We start from the raw sequence: 20423 nt of genomic DNA, 5'->3' as shown, positions 1-20423 counted from the left end.
TTTTCTCTTTCCTGGTTAGTGGACGGATCTCTATGAACATAGTTATATTGTAAAAATATTAAAATATGGTCTAGTCAATATCACCTATGCTTAAGGTGCTATTATTCTCTAATCTTCAAGTACAAGATTCATAATGGATTTGATGCCACCAATAGACAGAACTCATAAGTAATGTATGTTGACTCATCTAAAATAATATTAAACAATAGTTTAGGGAGATGCATGATATTCTTATCATTAGATTAGGACACACTTTATACAGCTCTTTATAATGCTCACAAAACTTACACAATTATTTGGTGTATAGTTTCTTAAAGTAGGAGATATGTGTATATCATGTATAAATATAATTCTATCAACCTTGCATATCTCAAGAATGGAGAGGGGAGGATGACACACCAAATACTGGTGTGTATGTAAAATATAAGATTCCTTTTCATTTGACAATAAATATGGTAGTACAGTTTATTTATAAGGAGAGGAACCATGACAAAAGGAAGAGAGATTGGACAAAGCTATAGTCTACATTCGTAGGGTTAAAGAAAAGGAGAGCCTCGTCTTTATTCGAAAATTGACTGGCTCTTGGGTCCTTAAAGATCTACATGAATCCCTCTACCTGGCACTTGCTTCTCCCTTATGATCTACACCCCCACTCTACTACTTCTCTTGTCCTATCTCTCTTTCTCAACCTCTTCTACTTATACATCTCTCTACCATTCTCCTAGTTCTACTTTAACCCCCACCCCCCCACCCCTCCACCCCTCCCTCTCAACTTACCTACTTATACTTTCTTCTATGTTGCTTCTTTTTGTTCAACTCTAAGCACTCAAGTTTCTCAAACTTTTGTTCAACTCTAAGCACTCAAAGCTAGCAAAAATGGTGACAAAGAAACCATTAATTGTGATCATAGGCGCGGGAATGGCGGGCTTAGCGGCGGCGAACAAGCTCTACACGTCGGTTGAGTCGAACGATCTGTTCGAACTATGTATCGTCGAAGGTGGAAACCGTATCGGTGGCCGAATTAACACTACTGAATTTGGTGGTGATAGCATTGAGATGGGAGCAACATGGATTCATGGCATTGGAGGTAGTCCAGTTTACAAAATTGCGCAACAGATCGGAGCTCTAGACTCTGAACGGCCTTGGGAGCGCTTGGACGGGTTCCCGGAGGACCCTTTAGTCATTGCCGAAGGCGGGTTCGAGCTTGATTCTTCCATTGTCGACCCGATTTCTTCGCTTTACCGGAGACTTATGGACTTCGCGCAAGGAAAATCCACTGAGGAGTGTGAAAATAGTGATGAATTTTGCAAAATTGCCGCTAAGGCCGCTAAGCTTTGTTTAACCAATGGGTGTAGAGAGCTTAGTATTGGGTCTTTCCTTCGACGCGGACTTGAAGATTATTGGGTTTTGCAGGGAGATAAAAAAAATGTCAAATATTCAAATAATTGGACCCTAAAAGCGCTGGAAGAAGCAATATTTGCAATGCAGGAGAATGTAGAGAGGACTTATACTTCGGCGGGTGATCTGTCAGAACTTGATTTCAATGCTGAGAGTGAGTATAAAGAGTTCCCCGACGAAGAGATCACCATTGCAAAGGGGTACTCAAGTGTGATCCAATCATTAGCGTCGGTTCTTCCATTGGGTTTGATCCAATTGGGAAGAAAGGTTAAGATGATTGTATGGAATCCCGAAAGTTTTACGTTGTCTGATGAAGATAGTAGGCCTGTTAAGCTGCATTTTGATGATGGGTCAGTCATGGTTGCTGATCATGTTATAGTTACAGTTTCCTTGGGTGTACTTAAGGCCGGAATTCGCAAAGAATCTAGTATATTTAGTCCTCAGCTTCCCTCTTTCAAGACAGAAGCGATTTCAAGGCTCGGATTTGGTGTTGTTAATAAGGTATTTCTACAACTCAATCAAGAAGAAGATGATGATTTCAAAGCATTCCCCTACTTGCAAATGGTTTTCGAACAGAGTTTGGCGCCACTGAAACAGGGGAAAATCCCATGGTGGATGAGGAGGACTGTGTCTCTATGTCCAATTTACAAGAAGTCAAAAGTACTACTTTCATGGTTTGCGGGGCGAGAAGCCCTCGAGCTAGAATTGCTCAGTGATGAAGAGGTTATTATGGGTGTGACGAAGACCCTCTCGAATTTCTGCACTGATTTGATGCAACCAATTCATCAGGCCCCGAATTCTCATTTGTACAATGGGAATTCAAATGGGATCAAACGATTTTATAGAAAATTTGCGAAGGTCTTGAAGAGTGGATGGGGGACCGACCCGTTATTCATGGGTTCTTATAGTTTTGTAGCGGTGGGTTCGAGCGGTGATGATTTGGATTCGATGGCGGAGCCATTGCCCGAAGCTCCGACCAATGTCGTGCCCCCTCTGCAACTTCTATTTGCAGGGGAAGCAACACATAGAACACATTATTCTACTACACATGGAGCTTATTTTAGTGGTATAAGGGAAGCTAATAGGCTTATTCAACACTATAGTTGGGGAATTCCATAGGTGTTTGATCAGATGAACCTCTCCTTTGAAACCCCATCTTTCTCTCCTTTTATCAATTCCCCCACCCCCATCTTTTACTCTCTAATTTACCCGGCCTTTTCTATGTTTTGAGTGATGGGGAAAGAGTAAAAAAGGGGAGGGGGTGGGGGGTGATTGATTGGTGAGATTGGTAAGTTTTGAGATGTACTGAAAGAAGCTTACTTTTCATTTTTCTTCTTTTCTAATGCTTCTTTCTCTTTGTTTTTTGTTGTTCCAAGTTTTCTTTTTCTTTGTTCCCCTTTGGATCTTTAAAGCAACTGTTTGAGATTATGCTGGTTATTGTATATTGAAAGGAAAGGAAAAGGAGAAAGCTCTGGATCTCTCTCTCTCTCTCTCTCTCTCTCTCTCTCTCTCTCTCTCGTTCATGAGACAAAAAGGGTTAGGTCCTCTTGTTGTCATAAGTGGACAGGAACCGAAAGACACGGCTCTTTCCAGCCTGGAATCTCTTGAATTCCTTTAGAACTATGCTCCAAAATCATTCAACAACCATACTGCTTAGTTGTTGTTGGAATGTCACACCACCACCTCCTGATGCTGTCATATGTTCATGATTTCTCCAGTATTCGTTTTTCTTAATCCAAATCATAACAATGTCACCAAATCCTCAAAACTTTTTAAATTTTGCACCTAATAATCTCTTTCTGATGATGTTTCACGAGCTCATGATTTTCTCTTATGCTTAAGCTTATGAATAAAAAAAGACCCATCTCAATAAATCCAGGAAACAAAAGTAATCACTTATGATGTCTTCAATCTCAATTCTACTTTTCTTCATGAAATTATGACTTTTTACTAGACATAAGATTTATAATCCAGATACCCATCTCACAAAAGTTTTTAAACAAAGTGCAATCTCATCATTCGTCTGTTGTAAGAAACTCAAATCTCTTGTTTTCTTCTTACTACTCATGAACTTATTGTTTTCTACTGGACCTAAGCTTCTTAATAAAAATAGCCCTCTCACAAAAACCTCTAATTAGCATCAATCAAATGCTGTTATTCTGTAAGAATTTCAAATTTACTCCATTTCCTTAGCTTCTTTATTAAAACTAAAAAACCCATATCATAAAAACCATTTTCTTTGCTCTCTCCATGATAATCTTTCACGAGTAAAAGACTAATTCTAATGACCCATGACATTGAAAGCTGTAAACAAGAGCAATTTACATGAGTTGTGTAAGTAATGCTTGAATATCAAATCTATTCCTTTTGTTTTTCCTTGCTGCCATTTGCCATGATGAGTCAAATCACAAGAGCTGTTCCTCTATACTGTAATTGTTATTTAGCTAGACCCCAAAACAGTGGAATGGCCCACTCCAGCCCTTTTGCCTGCTATGGGTTTCAATCACCCTTTCATGATTGCGCATATCACAAAGCCAATCTGGCACCACGTCCTTTTCTGTTTCAGCAATTAATCAAAACAAAGGAGAATCTCCCATTCATCCCTCTATCTCCTCCTACTCATGAATGACTATGACTCAAATGCCCCTTTCTTCCTCTTATCATTATAACTCTTTATGTATCATTGTTATCATTATTGAAAGAAGAAAAACCTACGGTTTACAAGAGGATTGCAAAAAGGCAACATAGATGATAGAAAAGTTGACTAACAAATAGGATTTTTTCATGGAACCCATGCAATACAAGGGTTGATATAATCATTTGTGTATCTTCTAGAGAGAGAGAGAGAGAGAGCAATCAAATCTACCAATTTACTTGGGACAGCCCCTCTGTAGTGTAAAAAAAGTAGTCATAATTTTTTTTGAATGGTAAAAGAGTAGTCTTAAATACACTAAGGGCGAATGTATCACTTGTCCTCCTAAAAGTACACATTGGTAGCATTTAGACTGGAGAATAGAATATCTTGAACTACTCCATTTAACTCCAAGAATTCATTAGAATTCCCGCTTTGAGAGTTGGAAATAAAAATAAAACGGGTGGAAAGGGTGAGCGATGAGGAGCATTCTCATTTTTTTCATTCTCTACAACGAAAAAAGCACAAAAGCACAGCCAAGAAACGTTAAAGAACGTAACCTTAGTAACTATAGATCCCATTCCATGTAACCGCCCAAGTAAGATGTTGGAGGTCCAGATGTGTTAGCCACTTGGACAGCGACAGAGATCGAGAGTGAGCCCAATTGACCGAATGCGCCAAGGCTAGATGATAGGGATCCACGGGTGTCTAGGACTTTCATCGCTAGGACGTGTCGCCTTTTGACAGTTGCCATGGCCCACATTTGGAAGGACTCTGAGCTCCCTAAGGGAATGAACATGTGTAGCTCCTTCAATTGGCCCAAGTCTTGGGCTTGGTACTCTGGCTAAGTATCCAAGAGAAGGAAGGGTGGATAAGTAGACAGGAAGGCCCTCAGGAAAGGAGACAAAAATGTATCTTTGGAAGGATTTGTGAGTGTACAGTCCAGACTGCACAGAGCACCCTTGTAGTCTTCTCAAGAAATGGTCCTAGTGAGGAATAGGGGTTCCCCTTGACAAGATGAAGTTTGGTCTATCTTAGTTCTATTTTGTCTTCTATTTAGATCGATAGGTCTATCAATTAACTTGACCTCATCAATATAAAATTTAGCATCATAAATGTGAGCTAAACTGTGTTCAATATATCTGAGCTCAGTAAGAGTTATTTGATAATCTTGAATTAATCAAGATAATAAACATAAAGTCTTAAACTCATTTGAATATTGTAATTCCAGGAAATATTTCTTTAAACCAATCCAAGCAACAGTTTTCCTTTTTAAATTTCATCTAAATGAGATTTTTTTCCTTTCATCTCAACTTTCTTTTAGAGATTCCTAAGAAAAAGAGAAGCTTTTCTTAACATAGAAACAAGTCATATTTATTTCATGAAAACATGCATTGAACTAAACCCTAGTTGTGTTGTTTTTAATGTTAGGAGACGGTATCTTGGTCTTGTCATGTCCTCTAGTGAAGACATCTTGTTTCCATGTTTATAAGGATTCTTATCCTCATTGATACAAACAAAAAGACTATATCACCTCTTCAAATTTCATCTAAATGAGATTTTTTACTTCCATCTCAACTTTCTTTTAGAGTTTCCTTAAAATGTGAAGCACTTCTTGTCTTAGAAACCAGTCATACTTATTTAATGAAAACATTGAACTAAACCCTAGTTATGTTAGTCTGAATGTTCATAGATTGTCTCTCGGTCTTGTCGTATTCTCTAGAGAAGACATCTTGTTTTCTTATTTATGAGGATTCCTCCAACTTGCGTTTTGATACAGCCAACCCTTTGTATAATTGATTGATGTAAATCACTTTTGATTTGTAGTGTGTGGTTGCCAAATCTTTTGCAACTCCAATCTTATTTAATAGTTATTTATCTGCCTCTTGGCAAACAATAATTCCCAAACTGTCTGTCTCTCTTCTTTCCTTATCTCTTTCCTAGTTATTTTCTATATTAACTTTTTTCTACGTGCTAATGTGCTATCAAATGTCAATTATTTGATCACTTTTGATTTGTAGTGTGTGGTTGCCAAATCTTTTGCAACTCCAATCTTATTTAATGGTTATTTATCTGCCTCTTGGCAAACTATAATTCCCAAACTGTCAGTCTCTCTGTTTCTATATTCTTTCCTTATCTCTTTCCTAGGTATTTTCTATATTAACTTTTTTCTACGTGCTAATGTGCTATCAAATGTCAATTGTTTGTGCTTGTCTCAATCCAACCAATCTCCCGCGTCTCCTTTTCTTGTTCTCGGCTCCCCACCATCACCATGGCCAACTCCTCGTCGATGACTTCTTTCAATCTCCCAACAACGATCGGCAACCACCATCCTTTATTATTGGAATACTAAGCTTGACCACTTTGCTACCCCTTCTCTTGGAAATTGCTGCATGCATGCTTGAAGCTTGCCACCTTAACCATTGTAACTTTACTACATTGGGACTTACTGCATTGAGTCTTGCTACATTGACTCTATTAATGTTTTGAAAATTAAAATCGAATTGTAAATCATAACGGGGTCGAATCGTATCAGATCGTAAATCGTAAGATTCATTCACATTCAGATATATATATATATATATATATATATATATATATATATATATAATATAAAAAATCATAAATAAATTAGAGAATCAATCATACATTTTTCATACAAATCTATTAATTTAAATAGAAACTACCATAATTAGTTAGTCAATATCATAATATGAATTGTTCGCTAACAAACTTATCACATACTAATCGTCTATGTCACACCCAAACCCATGCATAATAGATAATAATCTTAAAAATAATAAAATACACAAGACCATATTAATTGTCAGAGTCTCAGACATCAAAAGAAAAATATCAATTATAAAAATTGGATGAGTCATCAATATTGTCTTCATTATAGTTGTCACCCTCCTCAATGTAAGTAATGCCATCAAGAACATGCACGGTTGACTTGGTCAAATTGGTTTGATTCGTTCGAACTCCTCCTTTTTCATCTTCCTTCTTACAAGAGGGTTTTTGAAGGCTTCTTCAAACGCAAAAGGTAAAACAGGTCTTTCCAAAGAAACCCTATTTTCTTTTATACAAAACTTAAGATAAATTGCATGAATCATATAAATCATAAGATTCATACAAATTAAGATTCAATTATTAGATTCAAATAGTAATCCATAAGATTTGATTTGAATCGTAAGATTTTCAAAACAATTTACTCTACTACATTGGGAGCTTGCAACATTAGCTTTGCTATATTGGAAATCTACTCTCTTGGGAGTTTATATTCTTGGGACTCAGATCGCAACATCTTTGTACAATGGAGGAGCCAGATTCTTCTCATTCTCCATAGCCAAGATCTGCTACGGTTCGTTGATGGAACCTTGTATCCTCCATGTTTCCTCCAATCTTCTCGGGCAGTTTGGATTAATCAACACTCATTACTCACTCATTGATACATGTTCAATTTCATCATCAACTACAAAACCTACGCAAAAGTTCTCTCTCTATAACTGACTACTCATAGTAGGTCAAATCCATTGCAAATGCTTTATTCATCCAACTTCTGCTTTCACACTCTGATCATGTCCTATACACAAATATCGTAACAAGTTAGATACCAATTACCAAAAACCAATGGACCACACGTGTGAATGCTGATCACTATTTCTTTCCAGATGGAAAGGAAAGCCACATCGAAGTTTTATGATGGAAAATTTTAAGACATATTTTTCTTTTCATATGGACTTACCTTTCCACCTTAGAAAGCCTTTCTTTGCGCTACCAAACAAAGGAAAGTAGTGAAAACTTAAAAAAGAAAAATTCCTTTCCACCAGTTTCTACTACTTTCCTGCTAAGCAAACAGGCCCTAAACAAACACAAGAAATATTCACAAGTGTTCCCTAAACCTATATGAGTCATTGGAATTTGATACATGTATTCCACGTCTCAAGCACTTAAACAAGGTTCGGCGGGGGAGCCTCCCGCGCCTACATAAAGGACTTCACATTGCAAGTACTGAATCGATGAATCATCGATGAGCCACATGTCAACTCACATGCTAATTTATTGGCTACAATTCATGCTAAAAATGAACCTTAAACATTTATGGGATAATGTTTATGCTAAAAATGAACCTTAAACCATTTTTAGAGTACCATTATTGACAGGTAAATGATCCACTGTCCATTAACTGTTCAAGGAAAGCCAATATTTGGCTTTCTGTTGTTGTAACTGAGTAGATGAAAGTATCTGTAAAGTAGAAATAGTAACATTTCCTCAATATTCAAGAATAAGCTTTCATGAAAAAACCCAGCTGAATGCATGTCTTGAGTTGCAGGAATCTTGGAGTCTCTCTCATATCTCAGTAGGTCTTGGCTGCTTCCATTCCCTTATTACCAATGATTTAAAAATCTCTCGTCCCTCTACACCATCTTTCACCTGAAGATGACATCCATGATAGTCCAAATTTCCAATTATTCACCTTTATATGTGGGTCCCTGTAGTATTATATTATATAAGAAGCGAAGAAAGTAACAGTCAACAAAAATAAAGATCACATGTAGCTTACTTACTCGAGTCATTCTCTATGTGGGTGTAAGAGGATTTGAAGCTATGTGAGGCTTTAAGCACTATAGAATATATCCAAGACAAAGAAAGTGGCAGACATGTAAAGTTGATGCCACCTTTGATTAGATCTTTAAATCTCGAGAGATACCAATCTAACATAAGAATTTAAGAAAGGTTAAGGAGTCAATATCACAATTATCAATTGGATATTGTTCATGTTATAATACTTCCATATTCTCTCATTCTCTCCATCGCTAACGCATCTGTACTTTCGCTTCCTTTGAAAACAGACTTTCAAGATAAAAAGTAGGTTTTACCTCGACTAAATCGTATCTTACCCATGATGCAAATCTTGAATTAGAAGTTAAAAAAGTCACCTACGCCACCAGAGGCTAACCCACATGAAATAATTTAAATTTGTGGAAGTGGTGACAAATTTAATGACAATTGATGGAAAATTAATGATGCAATCAGACAGCAAAATCATCGAACACATGAAAGGTGCAACGTGCGGCCCACCTAAAAGAAAGCAAAAACAGTTGAAATCATGATTGGGAGATTAGCTGATATGGATTGGTGTCTTGTTTCTATGTAAGGGAGACTCTATTGTAGTCTCCCACATATGTATGGGAAAGGATATATGTATACTTTGATTGTTGGTAAAATCGAGGGATTCACTTGTTGTTTCCTAGTTGGATTAAGAGAAAGAGAGGCATTGGTTTAAGAATCCTAAGTTATATAAGGTATTGGTACATATGAGGAAAGTGTTCATGCGCTGCAGCGCAGGGAGCTCCTTGCACTTTAGTGGCTTATAAAGCCTCCCATTCGTCACTTTTTTGGACCTGCAAAGGTGGGCCCGCTCTACAAACCAATGGGAGGCTTTATAAGCCACTAAAGCGCAGGGAAGCTCCCTGTGCTGCAGCAGGAACACTTTTCTCTGGTATATATATGGCAAGATGAGGTAAAATGTAAATCAAATAAAGGAGACTAAAATACACAATTCATAAGTAATAGTGCAAACCAAATCAATGGTGCATATTCAGTATTGCTTGTTTGAATCTCGAAGATAGTGTTGCCTAAATCCTTTCCACAAGCTACGACAAGATTAAGAATTATTGATTATGAAGGCTCTGTTTCTAACATGTGATTTGCTGGAGACCATCGCAGAAGGCATTTCTCAGACCGGCTGTTGCATGAGAGAGCAGCCACATAGGATGAATTAAATGAAAAAGACAAAGTGAGCATATGTGTCTGCTCTCTCGTGCAATGGCTGGTCCGACAAATGCCTTCTGCGATGGTCCCTAGCAAATCCCAAAGGAAAATGATATCAGCACAACCATGTTTTAATAATTGCATAGACCCAGCTTCTCTTTTCTTTTTTAATTGCCTTTTGAGAGCATTTTGGGAATTGTAATAACCTTCTGACAGCTCTTTAAATACTGAAAGACAAGATGAATTAGGGAAAATATCAAAACATGGTTGTGCTGATATCATTTCCGTGTAAAGAAATAGAAGGATGGTTAAGTATATGTGTTTAGTAGTTAGGATGTAAGTTTAGCTTTAGTATGATGTTTATTTTCAGTACTTTTGAATTTTTCTCTTGTTTTACAAATAATATATGATAAACTGATGAATTATATGTCAAATTTGCATTTAATTCAGAAAAAAAACTTGGGTTTAATTCAGATAAATCTCATTCAATTGAAAATGTGTTATTTTTTTTTGAAAAGGTAACGATTATTTATTCCATAAAAGAGGAGGGGACAAGATGTCCCACTGGAAATACAAGCAAAAGTCGGAAGGCACAGAAACGCCCAGTTACAAAGTTATCCTGCCATTAGGTTAGGGTGTAAACAGATTGAATTCGAAGCGGATGTGGCTATATCCGAACTCGATTACAGTATACACTATCCGAATTCAGATTCGGATTCGAATTCGACGGATAGTTAATATCTATTACCAAATTTGATTCTGGCGGATTTTGTTCGAATTCGGATATTATCCATACCCGTTTATCCGGTAAATTTGAACATTTTATTGCAGCACTTTATCTCTCTTCTCCTTCTTACTCTTCAAATGAAAATTGATCCGAGTTCAAATGAAAATTGATCTGAGTCGTCCATTTATCATCAATGACCTAGATGGCATTTTTGCTTTAGAATTCTCTAGAAGCTATGCCATCTTCTTTCAGTCATCATCATCCATTTGTCTCTTTCATCCTACGGCCCACATCTGTTGCTTCATAAAGAAGCCGTGTTGAACTCCAAGAATGCCCTTAAAATGAGAGATTACTCATTTCCAACCCAAAACACTTTTTGTTTTCTAAAAAGAAAATTCACTTTTCTTTTAGAAATAAAAGATAGTATGCCATTACAAAAAATAAATATTAATGATATTATTAATAATAAATAAAAAGGATGTACTTCTCGGATTTGGATGTTAAACGGATCGGATATACGATTTACCAGATTCGCATCCGCTAAGAGTCGGATATCTCATAAACGGATTCGGATAATATCCGCTTGAAACGGATTCAAATAATATTCACTTTAAACGGATTCGGATGCGGACAGTAATCGAATTTTCGAATATCCATTTACACCCCTACCATTAGGTAATACAATTTTCGTCGGAAAGATATCTCCCCCATCCTTAGCAAGAATGTCCGCTTGACAGTTCACGGTTCTTCGTCGATGCCCGATCTGAGGGCAAATTACCCGGACAAGATCATGAATAGCTTCCAACGTTGGATATAGTGTCCAGGGACCTGGGGATTGATTTAAAGCCCAGGCGATTGCGTTCGTGGAGTCCCCTTCAACCATAAGTGGGCCGAGGTTGTTAGTAGCATACCACTGAAGAACCAAAAGGAGAGCCTTTGCCTCAGCTTTGTTAGAATCACAGATAACGTTTCCTCCCGAGAAAGACATGATGATCCGACCTTCCGAGTCTCGAATAAGTCCGCCAATTCTGGCTCTTCCGGGGTTCCCGAATGAGCTGCCATCGAAGTCTGCCGATTCCTCCCGAAAAAAAATTAAAAATGTGTTATTTTTTTAATTATTTTGAATTTTTAAGTTCTAAATGACTAAAATGAACCCTATGGTGAATGCAATAAAACTTTCTTAGTAATAACAACATAACAGTGACATCTATGTGCCAAAAGACCAACTTAAAGTGGCTTTTCAATTTTTCTATTTGTCTGCATTAATTCTACAAAGAACAGCCCTCTGTCTCTTCCTTTAGCTACAATTATCAAAGGGCTTATGTTGGAAACGAAAGGGTATGGTGGCCTAAGTATCTCTATACAATAAAAATGGGGTTCAGTGAAAAAGATATGACAGACTATAGTGGTCCCAAAAATGGGAGAAAAATGGTGAGCCAAGAGTAGTAATAAAGAGGGAGAGATTCAGTTTGCAGAAAGGAAGTTGACAAGAATGAAATAAAGACTGGCATTTAGGACATGGGTAGGATGGTCTCTCTCTGTCCATCACCTGAGAACATAGAAGACTGTCATTAGGACATGGGTGGGATGCTCACTCTCTGCCCATCACGTACAATGTAGCAGTCTAGCCCACTTGCATGTAGCCATGTAGGGGTGCAACTAGGGTAAATTTTTTGGAATTTGTGTTGAGCTTTTACCCTAAAATGGGGTCGGGGTCGGGTTGATTTCAATTCATTTTTTAACTCAACCCATCCCTACCCAAGTTGCACGCCTACTTGCATGGCCTCATCCATTCAAAATCCTTTATCAATAGGATCAGATTTGAAGTGTTCTTGGGAGTTGGGATCTTACTTCCTGTGTCTCGGTCACAATATCCATTTCAAATAGAACCAGATACCATCCATCAAAGCATCCTAATAGGTCCTACTTACATGGTACATATTAGAATAGCCGCGGCACAATTGGGTTAGGGTGAGTTAATGTTAGAGAAGAAGAGAGGGTGACACAAGATTGGCAGAGATGAATGACAAAATATTGAAAATATGATGAATAGATGGGAAAAAAAAAACATGTGGCTTGTATTTACTAAAATACTCCTCTAATAATACTTGAAGTTATAAAGAAAATCGAGGGAATTTTGGTAAAATAATATAATAAAATTGGATTTAGAACAGTCCTACATAGACCTGGCAAAAAGTGACCCGGACCCGCGGGTCCACCCGGCCCGTCAAAACTGGGCCGGGCCGGGTAGACCCACGAGCGCCCGTAGAGAAGTGCTTATTTTGCCACCTTTTTAGCACTTTTTTTTTCGTAATTGTCATAACTTTAACTTTTTCTATGTATTTTTTTTTTCTGTCATTGTCATAACTTTTGGTTTTTCTATGTATTTTTTTCCCTAATTGTCATATTTTAGAACATTCTTTCGTTTTTCCTGTCATTTTTCTACTTTGGTTCCATTTTCCCGTAATTTGTCATTTAAAACTTAGTACCCCATGATTATTATTTATTGCTAGCCATCTTTCACAAATCGTACTTCTGCCCATCTTTGCAGTTTGCACCACGCGACAATAAGACAAATCTCTCAAACAGTCAACATAAATGGTTGGCGAAGGTTGCTAGCAAATCCCTATACAAATAAAAAAAATCTTAAAAAATATGTCAAAAATCTGGGTGGCCTGCGGGTCGACCGGCCCGTACGGGCCGGGTCCAGGTGCAAGCTTAGGGACCCGTAGAATTTTCCGGGTCATTTTGACCCAGCCCGTTTGACCTGGACCCGTACGGGCCGGGTCAAAACTGGCCCAGCCCGGCCCGTTTGCCAGGTCTAATCCTACACTCCTACATCTTTTTGTTAGCTGGATCCGATCAGAAATAATTTCAGATCTTACATATATATGATTGGGATCTGAAATGTGCCCATGGATACTATTAATTTGACTAGATACAGCCCGTTTAAGTTTGGATTCAGATGGTCTGGGTCCATTGACACCTCGACTCTCTCTCTCTCTGATAAGATAATAAGAAGAGAGGAGGCCTTCGAGACAAAACTCTCACCATTATGACCTTTAGCACTTGGGTGAGTGTGGCTTGCTAAGGGTGGCTTCCCTCAATTCAGGAAAATCAAATCGACCCTAGCTCCGGACAAACTGCAGCAATGGGCCTCAATGGACTTGAAGAGCTTTTCAATGAAAATGTTGGCCAACAGGTAAATTAGCTGTAAATGATGCTGAGAGAAGGGGTGTCAATGGAACCTTCTATGGCCAAAAAATTTATGCAACATTTTATGATTATGATTGGGTGTCAATGTATCCATCATCCCTGGATCCAAAAAGGGTCCGAACATTAATGGACATGATTTGGGCACAAAGTTGAATCTAAACCCCATATCCTAAGATCCAAAATTATTTTGGATCGTGACCCAGACATAGCCACAAAATTGATGAAGCATCCTATATCCGAATGGTTGGTGCCAATGTACGAAAACACTGTTGGATTTTGTTCCAATTAATAGTTTCAAATTATCAAATTAATGAGGCTTTAATGGTGACTTTTCATATTCGTTGAAACTCCAAAAGTCATGACTTGGATAAGTGAATGAGTTGTAGCAATGAATCTATTTAATGGTTCACATTAATAGGTTCAAGAAAGCTTTGACTCTTTGTGAGCAACTCTTTATATATCATGACTCTTTGATTAACCTATTAATGGTGACTCTTGGTTTTGAGTACTCTTATTAGTGATGACTCTTTGGATTAATTAGATATTCATGTATGACTCTTGGTAGATTTTGAATCTACGAAGAGTCACCTAAAATTCTATGAATCCATAAATTGTCACATTGAATGAGTGTATCTCTTTAAGGAGTCCCTTGGTTTTCGAAGGAGACCTTTGGGTTGCTATTTGAACTCTATAAATAGAGCCCTCATTCTAACATCCAAGGACATGAAAAAAAAGAGACTACTCTAGAGCCTCAAGAGTAATAGAAAGTGTTCAATAGAGAGCTTGCCTTATAGGATTGTTGAGTGGTGCATTACAACAATCTATTATTATGCTGTTCCTGGAAGTGGTTCGGTCGTGTGATCCTTGCACCAGAGTTGGGCCGAATAACACTTTAAGGTGGACGTTCAAGGACGTACGGCAGTATCGCAATCAATATCGTTATTAATCCATCCTCCATTCAAGTTAGTATAATTATATATTTTTGCACTGTTTTTCATTAATCGATTCATTGTTTTAAACTGCTTGCTCCAACAATCTTAAAGTGTTATTCGTTGGAAAGCAATGGATACTTCTACTATGGGTTTTAGCAAGGTGAAATTGGAAACATTCGATGGTTCTAATTTCAATGCTTGGTGCCGAAAAGTCATTTTTGCTTGCAATTGCTTAAAATATATTATACTGTGACTGACGCCAAACCTATATTTGGTGAGGATGATGCTGCCGAAAATGCTCAATGGGAACGTGATAGTGACTCCTGCAAGAGCTATTTGCTAAATAGCCTTTCCAATCACCTAGAAGATGTCTACACCCAAAAGAAGTCCGCTAAGGAGATTTGGGATGGTTTGGTCCAGCAATACCGAGATGAGGAGAAGCTCTCCAAAACCCACCTTATTGACAAATTTCTTAACATGAAATTAAAGATGACAAGGAGGTTTTACCTCAAGTTAAGGAGTTGGAGAAACTCGTTCAGAAATTGAAGGATGAGAAGGTGGAGCTTGACAATGTCTTTGTCGCTGGAGCAATTGTAAATAAGTTGCCTCCATCTTGGACGTCTTTCTCTACCGAAATGCACCGTAGAAAGAAGAAAGTGCCATTTTCTGATTTGAAGCGATTCATTAGGATTGAGGATGAAGTTAGAATTCATTCCAAAAATGAATTGCTAGCTAATCAAAAGGCAACTGCAAACTTGGTGGTTCAGAACACTGGTGAAAGCCAGATGAAGAAGAAGAAGCAAACCAAGTTCCAGAAGAAAAATGCGGTAGACCAAAAGTTTAACTTAAATGTTCCGAAGAAGTCTTTCAAGAAGAATGGAAACTGTTTCAACTGTGGAAAGCCTGGCCACTATGCTAGTGACTGCAAGGCACCAAAGAAAGAGTCTGTAGCTGTGGTGGAGAACTTTGTGGAAATGGTCTCGAAGACTATGGATCCCTCTAATGTTACGGACTAGTGACTAGATTCGGGTGCTACATGTCATGTCTGTGCCAACAAGTCCCTATTCTCTACATACACTACATGATCAAAATCAGTGGCTATCGCATATCGATCTTCAGTTGATGTTCTCGGGGTCGGAACCGTGGTACTAGAGCTCACATCTAGTAAAACTCTTACACTGAAAGATGTGAAGCTTGTTCCTTCAATAGCCAAGAATTTGGTATCTGGGAGTCTTCTTTGTGATGCTGGAATGCGCCTGGATTTTCAAGGCGGTAAGGCGGTGCTATCCTTTAAGAATTTATACATTGGCAATGCGTACAAGTCTAATGGTATATTTAAGATGAGCATTGTAACTCATGCCTCTAAATTAATAAATGAAGTTTCTGTTTACTCCTCTGAGTTGTGGCAATAGGCTTGGTCATGTTAATTACAGAAAGTTGCATGACATGTGTAAGCTAGGTCTTCTACCCAATTGCGGGGGTGAGAAACCAAGCAAATGTGAGGTCTGTGCGCAGGCCATGATCACAAGGAAGCCTTTCCCTCGTGTCACTAGGAGTACAGAGGTGTTGGACCTAATTCACTCTAATACATGTGACTTCAAAAGTTTTATTACAAGAAGTGGCATGAAGTACTTTATCACCTTCATCGACGACCGGACAAGGTTCTGTCATGTCTATCTACTAAAGTCCAAAGATAAGGCTTTCAATAAGTTCATCGAGTTTCGAACTCGAGTCGAGAAGCAGTTAGGACGTTCAGTCAAGAGGCTTCAAAGTGGCAGAGAAGGTGAATATTGCTGTAAAGATGCTGAGGCGTATTTCTAAGAACATGAGATTGTCGTTGAAATGACTGCCCCTTATTCTCCTAAGTCAAATGGGATAGCAGAAAGGAAGAACCGGACTTTGACCGAGATGGCAAATTCTATGCTTCTGATGTCTGGATTTCCAACCTGTTATTGGGGTGAGGCGCTTCTTATGGCCAACTTCATCTTGAACAGAGTTCCTTATGCCAAGACAAAGATCTCTCCGCATGAACTCTGGTTCGGGTATCCACCATCTTTGGGAATACTCAAAGTGTGGGGGTGTCTGGCTTATGTTCAAGTGCAAGATGTTAGAAGGCCAAAGCTTGGATCCAAGGCAAACAAGTGCCTTTATAGCAAAGTTGACAAAGGCTAGGTGGTGATCATTTGCCTGTATGTTGATGATATGCTCATAGTTGGAAGTGACTTACAGATTGTGACATCTGTAGAGCAGTTTCTCTCAACACAGTTCAACATGAAGGTTCTTGGAGCTGCTGACACAATCCTTGGGATCAAGATCTTAAGGACTAAGTCTGAGATTGTTCTATCTCAATCTCATTACATAGAAAAGATGCTAAAGAAGTATGGCTACTTCAACTTACCAGAGCAGTATATGCCGTATGATTACAACAAGAAGCTCAGACCCAACACTGGTAGGACAGTCATGCAGTTGGACTACTCGATGGTGATTGGCAGTCTGATGTATGCCATGAAATGTACTGAACCAGATATAGCCTTTGCTGTTGGAATGTTGAGTCAGTAATCCGGGAAAGGCACATTGGGATGCAATTTAGAGACTGATGAGATATCTGAAAGCTACCCTTAGTTATGGATTACTCTATTCTGGGTATCCTGCAGTGGTCGAAGGTTTCTCATATGCTAGTTGGTGTTCAAAGCTGCATGAGTGCAGATCGACAGGCAGATTTGTGTTCACCCTGGGTGATGCAGCTGTGTCGTGGAAGTCTAGAAAACAGACTATGATTGCACAATCATCCATAGATCTGAGTTCTTCTCCCTTGAAAGTGTAGGAGATGAAGCAGAGTGGGTAAGAGATCTCCTGTTAGATCTTCTGTTGCAAAAGGAGCAACTGACTGCGATCACAGTGTATTGTGACAATTAGGCTGCTAGTGCTGTTGCTGAGAACTCATTATTCAACGGAAGAAAGATGACAGTTCGGCTGAAGTACATCTATCTATCTGATCTGATAAGTCAAGGAATCATTGCATTGATCAATGTTCGATTATCAGAGAATGTTGCTGATCCTATGACAAAATGTCTGAAAAGGGAGTTGGTCCTGCAGACATCCTCCAGAATGCGACTTATGTCCATTTGAGGTATGGTTATTTGCATTTGAATTATGATAATTTGCATTTGGGAATGGTCATTTGTCCTTATATCTATTATTGTAATGCCATTTAGGGTTCAAAGACTTGTCTACCAAATTATAACATTCATGGTTCAAAGAATAAAGAACAAATAGACCGATTCATGGTTGCTTGCATTTGTTGCAAAGTAGACTATTTGCATGTGTTGCAAATTATATTATGTGCATGTGTTGCACAAGGGTCTAATTGCATGTGTTACAAAAAGAACTATGTACTTGTTGCAGAAATAGTATCTTACTTGTCGGAATGGGTCTCATGCTTAGATAATCTATATGTATTTATGTCTACCATTAAACTATATTAGTGGTTCAAAACTTAGTCTACCATCAAATATAGTTCTTGGTTCAAAGAATGAAATATGAATGGATTTGTTTTGGTGCACTTTAATATAAATTGTTTGAGACCATTCTTGTGTTAGTGCACTTAACCTGTTGGAGTATAAGATGGCTGTAGGCCTTAATGAGCTTAAAGCACTCTGTGTGCGGGATGCATGGCACGTGCATGCCCTGAGGGACTCACCTATGTATGGGTAGAGGTATATCTCTTATGTAGTCTGAGTAGGCAAGACTGCTAGAGCCCATGCAGAAATATGAATAAGTTGAGGATGGCATTAGTGCCTTAATGAGCTTTGAGTATTGTGTATACTATGATGAGCTCACCTATGTGCGGGTGGAGATTTGTCATCTCCTATGTAGTCTGAAAGATTGCTAGAGCCCACACAAAAACCTGTCATAGTAAAGAGGTTGTCTTTTAAGCCTTAATGTGGTCCGATACTTCGAGTACTGGGTGTTTGACAAGAACACACTATAGGACACACCTATGTTAAGGTGGAGACTGTGTGTCTTCTATGGAGCTGGCATACTCCTATAGCTCTCGCAGAATGAGGACGAGCACTGTGTGTACTATTTGTTTCAGGCAAGTTTGTAAGTTGTGTGATAGTTCAAGCTTGGTCCACTATGCACATGTACTTTTGATCTAGTCATGTGTGAATACTGGAAAGTAGAGAGGTGCTGGTTCAAAGCTAAGTCCACCATGTACTTACACTACAATTCAGATAATCTATTTGGAAATTCAAGTCTTCGGACATTTTCATTATGCACAGTATGACTAGTGCTCTCTAATACTTGGTTGATAAGTTTGAAACTTGTGGGGGATTGTTGGATTTTGTTCCAATTAATAGTTTCAAATTATCAAATTAATGAGGCTTTAATGGTGACTTTTCATATTCGTTGAAATTCTAAAAGTCATGACTTGGATACGTGAATGAGTTGTAGAAATGAATCTATTTAATGGTTCACATTAATAGGTTCATGAAAGCTTTGACTCTTTGTGAGCAACTCTTTATATATCATGACTCTTTGATTAACTTATTAATGGTGACTCTCGGTTTTGAGTACTCTCATTAGTGATGACTCTTGGGATTAATTAGATATTCATGTATGAATCTTTGGTAGATTCTGAATCTACGAAGAGTCACCTTGTAACGGCCCGAATTTCGGAGTCTCGAAATACGGCCCGTTATCTAAAAGACATCCGTATTTTTTTCTTTTCTTTTTCTTCTTTTTCTTTTGGAAGTAGAAACCAACATAAAAGTAATCGCAATTGAATAAAATAATTTAAGACTTACAGAACATGGAAGTAGAAATTTAAAACAATGAATAAAGGGAAACTACACCAGAAATCACTAAGGTGTCACTTCTTCGCTAGTTCCCATTCTCTTCTCGGTCCTCTTGAATGTAACAAGTATCCACATCTGAAATTTTTATTTTTTGTGTGAGTTTCAACCACAGAAACCCAGTAGAGAAAAGAAAGTTTTATATCATCTAAAAACATGAAAGAAAAGTGATAATATATATAATCTAATTCATCTTCTTCATAAATATTAGTATTCCTAATACTTATCGAAATTGAATTACACAACAACATTACTAACTTCTTATGGTGGATTTTCTTTATGCACCATTACTAGTATCGTATAGTGTATCTTCTTTTACCAGTTTCACTTTAAAATTTCATGATCAATGTGTGCAAGAAATCGTATTTTCTTTTTATGCATGAAAACTTATTTTCTTAGTCGAGAGGTATGAATGCCAATCCACCCGATTTATCGGTGTGCGAAAGGGGTGCTTAGTCCAGCCGATTTACCGGAAGCGACTTAGGCGGACACTGCGCAGGCCCTCATATCCTTAGTTTAAGGGTGCCACCCTAAGGAAACGGAATGAACCCACCCTTTGATAGCTATACGGCATTCCATATCATTGGTTTAAGGGTGCCACCCTAAGGACGCGGAATGAACCCGCCCTTTTCATAGCTATATGACATTCCATATTCTTGGTTTAAGGGTGCCACCCTAAGGACGCAGCATGAACCCGCCCTTTTCATAGCTATGTGACATTCCATAGTGCTTTGCGATGCATAAGTTCTTAAATCATTTTCTCTCTTGTTTTGCAAAAAAATATGCAGATACGCCATAAACATAGGATCTTGGTTTGCAAACTTATACATGATGTATAACCCTCCTTTTGCGTAAATGTCTTATCATTCTTTTAATCATATATTTCA

At 38.1% G+C, this 20423-nt stretch overlaps 1 protein-coding gene across 1 annotated transcript; it reads left to right on the top strand.

The window, feature by feature from the left end:
• Positions 1-621: 621 nt before the first annotated feature.
• On the top strand, positions 622-2878 carry PAO5 (polyamine oxidase 5). Its single transcript, XM_077360567.1, has one exon. The coding sequence runs from the start codon at positions 877-879 to the stop codon at positions 2515-2517; it is 1641 nt and encodes a 546-aa protein (XP_077216682.1). The 5' UTR covers positions 622-876; the 3' UTR covers positions 2518-2878.
• Positions 2879-20423: the final 17545 nt, after the last annotated feature.

The sequence above is a fragment of the Tasmannia lanceolata genome, unplaced genomic scaffold (genome assembly GCF_043159265.1).
Source record: "Tasmannia lanceolata isolate RefF3 unplaced genomic scaffold, GAP_Taslan_0.1 ptg000003l, whole genome shotgun sequence".
NCBI classification, from domain to species: Eukaryota; Viridiplantae; Streptophyta; class Magnoliopsida; order Canellales; family Winteraceae; genus Tasmannia; species Tasmannia lanceolata.
The sequence above is the reverse complement of the archived record's forward strand: the minus strand, read 5'-3'. Positions and strand labels throughout refer to the sequence as shown.

Excerpts from the sequence above, each read along its gene's own strand:
- PAO5 (XM_077360567.1), top strand. The coding sequence starts at position 877 with ATGGTGACAAAGAAACCATTAATTGTGATCATAGGCGCGGGAATGGCG.